The 8090-nt window shown below is 37.9% G+C and overlaps 1 protein-coding gene across 1 annotated transcript; it reads right to left on the bottom strand.

Moving 5' to 3' along the window:
- Window positions 1–4962: 4962 nt before the first annotated feature.
- On the bottom strand, window positions 4963–6665 carry LOC143541631 (DNA N(6)-methyladenine demethylase ALKBH1C-like). The gene is made up of 6 exons (XM_077034404.1): window positions 6551–6665; window positions 6406–6474; window positions 6225–6331; window positions 5942–6151; window positions 5521–5832; window positions 4963–5232 (listed from the first exon to the last, which is right to left on the bottom strand). Exons 1-6 carry the CDS (start codon window positions 6663–6665, stop codon window positions 4963–4965), a joined length of 1083 nt encoding a protein of 360 aa, XP_076890519.1.
- Between the last annotated feature and the right edge of the window lie 1425 nt (window positions 6666–8090).

The following is an 8090-nucleotide window of genomic DNA, read 5'->3' as shown; positions in this document are numbered from 1 at the left end:
CACACAACCAATCACCGAACCCACAAACTCCTCAATATTCACATCATCCATATTTAGCTCACCCATACAAACCACCATCCTTTGGAGCCAAACCGTTATATCATCACCACCTGCCAAATAACCAACACCACCCACCACTGCAACTTCACCAATCCTCACCCAATCCATTACCCTACCTTTGCAAGCAACCTCGCCACCCGCAATGTCCATCACACCACCATCCACTATCATTTCACCCAAACCCACAGCCCGAGGGAAGTCTTCGACACCTCCAGTATACGCCGATCCTATCCTCGATAGGATCGTCGAACTGGAGGTTTCAAACGTAAAAAGGGCAGAGCGAGAAATGAGGCTTCTTCGTTTTATCAAGGATTTGAAAGTAAAGGAGATTGCGGATGAAAAGGAGAAGGCAGAGTTGAAAACATGGGTGCAAATTCTGGAGGAGGAGAAGGCGGTGAAAGAGGCTCAAATGGAAAATCAAAGATTGTTGACCAACACGCTTCATACAAGAGTCCAGAATCAACAACTGCTGCTGAACAACAAAGCCTCTTAAAACGCGAATCTGAGAGCAGACCACTCCAGGCTTGTTAACAGACTGGCTACTCTTGAGAAAAGCTTACCAAGTGCAAGTGCACTCAGAACAAGTCTTAACAAGAAGATCGAGAATGCAACAAGAAAATGGAATGTTGAGAGTGAATCTACGAACTCTAGAGTTACGAGTTTAGAGAATCATCTTACATCATCCGCCCCCCTTGATACTCTCATAGTTGAAAATGCAACACTCAGAGCCGAGATGAAGGCCATTCAAGAAAAGATCAAGGAACAGGATCGTCTCAATGAACTTCAATTGAAAACAAATGAAGAGTTCGCAAGCAAGTATCAAGCGGCCTCAGACCTTATGGGTATACATGAGGATGACTTTCATGGTCTGGAGGATCATCTTGATACAGTATTCCGCAGTTGGAGAAGGTCTGGTGAGCCTTCTCAGGCTGGTGGATCACAGCCTACCGCAGGTCCAAGTGTGGCCATGCGAGGAGTTCGAGTTGTGGCTTCTGAAGGTTAGACAACTGTTGGTCGTGTGGTACAACATGGTGGCCAAGCCACAAGTGGAGTTAGTACCAGCTTGGCCCTGTACAACAAGCACAACCTCAGGTCCAAGCTGGTGGTGGTGACGAAGAAGATGATGGTGACGATGATGAGGAAAGTGATGATGATGATGATGATGAAGAAGACGATAACAATGACGATGTTCATGATAGTTATGATGAAGACTATGATGGTAATGATGGTGACGGTAGAAATGAAGGAAGTGGAGGGGCCGGATCAGTAGGAGGTGGAGGTGGAGTTAACACTCAATCACCTCCACACACTCAACATGAAGTTCAAGACCCTGTTGATCACGACTCGGCCGGCAAAGTCAGGCAACACGACATGGGGATTGCTAATATGTATAAAGATATATTTCCTAGTGATTTTGCAGGTGTCATGGATGATTTTATCGAAGCTGGAAAGAACTTCGAGCAACTTTTTGAACAGAATACGGAAGAGGCAGTAGAAGACGACTACATCAACTACTTGCCAAATCCAGACACACCTTCTGCTCAAGTTCAAATTACAGAAGCTGACCCAGCCGCCGACTTGACACAAGATCCACCTCAGAAAAAAAGAAAGACACACATTGTGTCAAGTCGTGCATGTGCCAGCGAGCTCAATTACCCTTATCATGACGATTTACTGATCGTTCATGCAAAATATGATAAGATGAACAGTGTGTGGGCCATCAGAAGATACAACGGAGACCTCATTTACCTCAACCACCACCGGCTGAAGTCGTTACCAGAGCTAGACATCATTACTTAAGAAAGGCTCTGAGAAGAGTGGATGTGGGTAGTACAATGAAGAGCTGGATCCCCACACATCTTTATCGTCAATACAAAAAATATTACAAGGATTTTGAGTTAAATAAGGGTCGAAAGTACAAGAACCCAAGAGAAATCGATCCAGCCACCGGAGAGCCACGAGCCATGTGGAGATACAGGTCACCAAAGGATTGTCATGTCATTTTCAATGGTGAGCCCTTTATTCCTAACCTCCTCCGAGACTTCATCGGCTAGGAGTTTGATAATAAAACAGGTGAGGCCGTCATCCACTGCCGTGATATGCAAGAGCTTCGGGTATTTGACGAGCATGAGCTTATGTGACTGAACATTGAGGATGTGAAGAAGCTCTACAACTCACTGCTTGGGACCATCGAGGATTTGGTCATCAAAACACAGACCGGATAGTGGAAGCCTTCAACAAATTCGTTCGAATACTTGTTGAACTTCCACTACCCGATGATGGCTGGCTGGAATATAACACCGACGGGTTTCAATACTAAATAGAGGGAGATTGTTAGGCCCCATTTTGTTATATTAGTCTTTTGTATTGAATTTGTTTTTCTTTGGGCTTGTGTAGTTGTTTTTGTATGTAATAGGCCTAAGGGAAAACTTGTAATCAAGCCCATTGGGCATTTTGAAAATAAAGACAATCTCTCATGCATGCTACTCTATAAATAGGGAGCATGCCATGAGAAGTATAACCTTATTGAAAACTTTCTAACTCATAAAAACTCTCTCTCTCTCTGTCGTCTCTCTCTCAACCCGAAAATAAACTTATTTAGATCCGAGACCAAGGTGCTTGGTGTGATTTCTGCTAACACCAAGTTTGGTTGATCCAAGACACATTGTTAAATCCACCCGCCACGGGACCTACATTTTCGTTGTGTAGTTTTCTATTATAGTAATTATTTACATTTAAATATTTGAATTTAAATCGCTTTTGGGAGACCACTGTTATAAATGAGACCAATATAGGTTATGGAAGTCAAATTCAAATTATATATATGTTAAAAGGTAGATTGCGGTTATCACACAATAAATCACTATTCACATCGTCCACTTATTTTTTTACATGTTGCAAACTGACACGACTTCCAATATTGACGGTTACAATAATTTAGTCCATTCACAAAAACAACCCTTCAACTTTCTGCACCTTGCTTTTTTTTACGCATTGACCTCTGTGATCTGAACATTCCGGCGTCCGATGCGATTTTCATGTACTTTTAACCTCCTTTTTTCTTTAATCTTGGTCGATTATATGTTCTCCTCTGATTCGAAGCAGAGAATGGTATTTCAGGTTAGGGTTTGGTCGGCTTCAAACCGCATTCACAACTTCATCGCATGCCTCAAGTGATGGACAACGGTGGTTCGAGTTTTGGATTTCACGAGGGTTAACGTAATGTTCAGGTCTTTTGGATCAATTTTTTTAACTTAAGATTTTTCCTACGATTATCATCGACTGGATTCAACTAATTACTTTAGGCTCACATTCAGACACTAACTTTATCAATTAGGTCGCCATCTTAATAAGTTGTTAATAGATTTGCCACACTTTCTTTAATAACATATCGAAGTTTCTTACTGTAAGTTTATATTTTATAAAGAATATTAATCAAGTTCATGAGGAAGAACAATATTTATGTTATGCAGCTTATACGATCTAACATTAGTTCCTACTATAATATTCATGTTAGTTTTTATCTTTTTCGGAGTCGTTTTCTTGCTTTGCTCCTCAATCGATTAGTATGCAGCTTCCTCTTGGTAGGTTGTATGCTCTTTCTGTGTAATCATCGGTTGGGGTTTTTGATTGATATGCTTTTGCATCAATAATTGATCACAGAGCTTGATTTGGGTAACCTTGATGTTCTTCTTCACTAATCAATGCTATGTATTTAGGTAACTTTATTTATATGGTGTTTGTGCAAGTTGTATTTCACTAAGATTTGGATTGGGACACCCACCAAAGGATTATTACGTGCAGATTGACACATGGAGTGGCCTTTTATGGATTAATTGTGCAGTTACTAAGTGTCACAAGAAAAGTGACCTTAGGGTATGTTATTCTTTTATTTGGATTTTGGAGCATTCACAAACTCATCAAAATAGTTTTCACTAGAACATCAGGATCTGTTGGGTAAGGTAAAAGACGATCAACTTGGTTTGTCCTGCGAACATTTATCGTCTATATAATTGGTGGAAAAATTTTATTCAAACAATAGTAATTGTATGATGATGGGAAATTGAAGTCAGAGGTGATTAATGCAAAATCATCCGATGATATTTTTTGTTCTTTTTAACTGTAAATTAGCTAGGTTTTACTGATTTTTTTTAATTTTGGCAGATAAGGATCAAGAATTGGGTGAAATACAAACTGAGTTCCTAACAATATAAATGCCTGAGTGAAAAGGTTGTTGAGGTTGTATTACTTTCTAAACCTTTTATATTTAGTATGTTCAGTTGTTCAATAATGAGTTTGTGCTTAGTAGGGATAAATAAGTAGAGTTTGTTTTCTGAACTTAGCACTTTAGCAGTTTGTAAGGACCTAACTTTTTTTTTTCTTACTTTAATCAGGTAAAGGAGAATAGGAGGAAGAGTGAAACTGGATCTTAGAAAATGAATGCTTTGTACAAATGCCAAACAAAGGCATACATCGCCTTTAAATGTGTTTTCTCAGGCAAATTATTATATATAAACAAGGTGCATGTATTATTTTACTTTCATACTAGCAATTAGACAATGGAGACAACCTACATGTTATCTTAATCTCTCTCTTACAAGAAGTCCTTTTGCAAGTCATTTTCGAGCCCCCACCTACCGCATTGCGCGGGTAATTTTACTAGTTAGAAACTAATAATTAAATGAACATAAAGTGTTTATATAAAGTGATGATGAATACGTCTGAAACAAACCACAAACACGTACGTCACCGTGTAGTGAAATTGACAAGCACTAAACTTGGCATGTCGGAAAAGTATCCATTGGCACCAATATGCTCAAACAAGGTAACCAACAAGAACTCGAAGAAAATCTAAAACCGTTAAACGTCACACTTCTAGAAGAACGGGCATTAAGAGCAGGATCAGCATTCTTTTAAAGTAAGGTTTAGATGGCCCGATAGAAACCCGGTATCCATCAATAAGTCTCTAGGAAACTCCCCGCTCGAGATATACCTCACCCCGTGAAAATACAGCCTAGAGTGCCCACCGAATATCAATACATCACCTGAATCCAACCTAACTCTGCTGATTTCATCTCTAGTAGGGCCATACCAGAAATCCGCTGCGTCGCCAATGGAGATGGAGACCACAGGCGATCCTCTTTCAAGAGTGTCAGAGCTTTCATCGCAATCCTGTGTTCAAATAGAAACACACAGTAAAGAACTCTACCATTAGAGTTATGTTTTATATGTTATGTGCCAGGCAGATAGTATAAAAGTTTTAATAACATAACCTAGCCCAGGCGTATCATTTCTAGAATTATATAGCTCACATAAAATATATTTATTTTTCTGAAGCCATGCATAATAGTAACAAATCCATATATGATAATTATTTTGTTAATGTGAATTGTAAGATATTAGTCAAAAGCTAAGAGACATTCAAAGGAGTGTGCAAGTAACTAACGAGTAACAGCTAACCTGATGAAGGGCAAGTCGACTAAAGATGTAAGTGGCTATGCAAATATCTGGGCGCATTGTAGGAAATGTAACCAGCTGGGCTTTGCGGGCATCTTGAATTGCGATTTCAACCAAAGACATAAATTCATCGGGAATCGGTGGTGGATCAGAACCATCACCACTTCTGTGTGTTTTCTCATACCTTGCCACTGGATCCCAGTGTCGACCATAGCACATCATCCGTAGGTGAAGTTCATGTCCACTTGGGCTTCTAGGCTTGTAAAACCACCCAGGACCCATTGCTCTCTTTTGACATATATTCAGTATATCAGCCTGAAATATTAAATCCAATTCAATCCAACGGGTAACTAATTTCTGAAACTGTATTGGAAATAGTTTTAATATTAAACAAATCGCGTATATAAATTAAAAGAAGCGCTACCTGGCCCAACAGGGTGAGGTAATTCTTAAGGAGAACCATTCCAGGTGCAAGTAGTTGACGTTTATAATCTAAACTTCTCCATCTATCAAAGACAGAAGTTGGTCTCGCATCGACTAGACTAAACGGTCTTGTTTCGCTTCCATCCAGATCAATGCTATAACCACCTGGTGGTGATGCCCAGCGCACACGCACCGTTTGACCATGCAACTCCTGCACGTATATTATATCAATATCTATATATATTTGACAACGCCCGCGGGGAAAGACGAAAATATATATATACCCATTGATGCATGGCACTGACTGCTCGGCTACAGGAGTCGTAGTCTCCATAAGTAACAAAGCCAAAACCTCTTGACCTGCCAGTTGATTTATCTACGAGTACCATGGCTGTACATAGGATGCAATTAATCATCAGTTAAACAAAAAAAGAAAGAAAAACCATAAATAACATACGTACGTACCTTCAGTGACATCCCCATACGGGATAAACGTTTCTCGCAAGACCCTGTCATCTACAGTCGATGCCAATCCTGCGTGCAACGTACTCATGAGTTGGGTTAATCAACGGGAGAGGCAAACACAGATTAAATAGTCAACGGGGCATACCTTCCACCACAAGTTTGGTTTCAGGCCACAGCGAATGCGTCGTTTGAATTCGAAAGGCATATGGACTTGCCGGCCTTAGTATACTGCTGCCAGCTCTCTTCAACAACGCCTGCATGCCTATAAAACTATATACAACACAACAATTCCATGCATTTGTTATTGTTAATACAAAACATAATTAACAAACAAACATCCCAAAAACACGCATCAAAATGAATCGCAAACCTCTCTAACGATGAACCCTAGAAGACGTGCGTACGGTTTTAGTTTAAGGCCGGGGGTATTTATACGGAATGGACCCTACTAATTGGGAACTTAATTAATCTGTCAGTGATTCTCAATTATGATAATACATAAGGAAAGTACCGAAAATAATTGACTCAATTATGATAAATAAATAAAGTTCGGAAATAACTAAAGCAAATTCGGTACGATTTCAAAATAAAAAAAACACAGATATTCTGATTGTGTTTTGAGAAATATTAGTTCAAATTAAAAAAAATCATAATCACAATATTATGGGGAAGTCAATGAAGGTATATTATTTGTGGTTTTTCATTCTTTATTTCATTAACTAATTAATTAATTGCATCATATCCTACGTATAGTTAGTGCTAGAGTAATTATAGACATACCGGTAGAGGCGTTTAAAGTCGAATATCGCGAGTTTCTAGTGAAATGAATATATATGAAAATAAGGAGAAATTATACATATATATAGGGTTAATTTTATGAGAGAAATCATATTAGTGTGAAAAACATGAGAAATCATTTCAACCGATCAAAAATTTCCTTTTGTTTTTTTACTTTTAATTAAACCTAGGGGTATAATGGTAAAGAATTTAACCTATTATCTTTGGTAGCTATTAAATTTATGGAAGTTTCATTATTATTCCACCTTTATTAATTTATTTATTTGCTAATTACGTTTACAGTTTAACTCTTTTATTTTAATCATAAATCATTTCCAAACCATTCATTTTTTGTATTTTTAATTAAATTAAAAAAAAACACTAAGATTCTTTTTTATTTCATTATCCTACACTCACCTACACAGTGCAACAATTCCTTCGTAATTCCTACACCAAGATTATTTTTAATCTGCTCTTCCAACATTCTTTATTTTTAATTAAATTGCGTTACTTGTGTAGGTGAATACCACAGTTCAATAATCACCACGATTTTTTTTATCTCCTCACACAGTGCAGTAATTCCTACACCAAGATTATTTTTAATTTGATCATCCTACATTCTTTATATTTAATAAAATTACGTTACTTGTGTAGGTGAATATCATAGTTCAATAATCCCTACATCAAGACTTTTCTTATCTCCGCATCCCATATTATCTATTTTTAATTATATTATGTCACTTGTGTAGGCAAATTTATTATCATTCATCTGCATAGTGTAATTATCCCTACACAATGAAATTATTCACACACTCCAACATATTAAAATAATCCCCACATAATCTAATATTAATATTAATATTATTCATTGAGTTGAAGTAATTCTTAAAAAAAGAAAACAAAAAAAA

The sequence above is a fragment of the Bidens hawaiensis genome, unplaced genomic scaffold (genome assembly GCF_021521415.1).
Source record: "Bidens hawaiensis isolate Kalapana, Puna unplaced genomic scaffold, B.hawaiensis_p1.1 tig00012618_1, whole genome shotgun sequence".
NCBI lineage: Eukaryota > Viridiplantae > Streptophyta > Magnoliopsida > Asterales > Asteraceae > Bidens > Bidens hawaiensis.
Note: the sequence above shows the minus strand (reverse complement) of the source record. Positions and strands in the feature narration are given on the sequence as shown.

Bases quoted from the DNA above. Each gene is read 5' to 3' on its own strand.
- LOC143541631 (XM_077034404.1), bottom strand. From the start codon at position 6,665: ATGCAGGCGTTGTTGAAGAGAGCTGGCAGCAGTATACTAAGGCCGGCA. The intron at 6,332-6,405 runs GTACGTACGTAT...TCCTATGTACAG, and splicing joins GTATGGGGATGTCACTGAAG to CCATGGTACTCGTAGATAAA. The intron at 6,152-6,224 runs GTATATATATAT...ATATACGTGCAG, and splicing joins TCAGTGCCATGCATCAATGG to GAGTTGCATGGTCAAACGGT.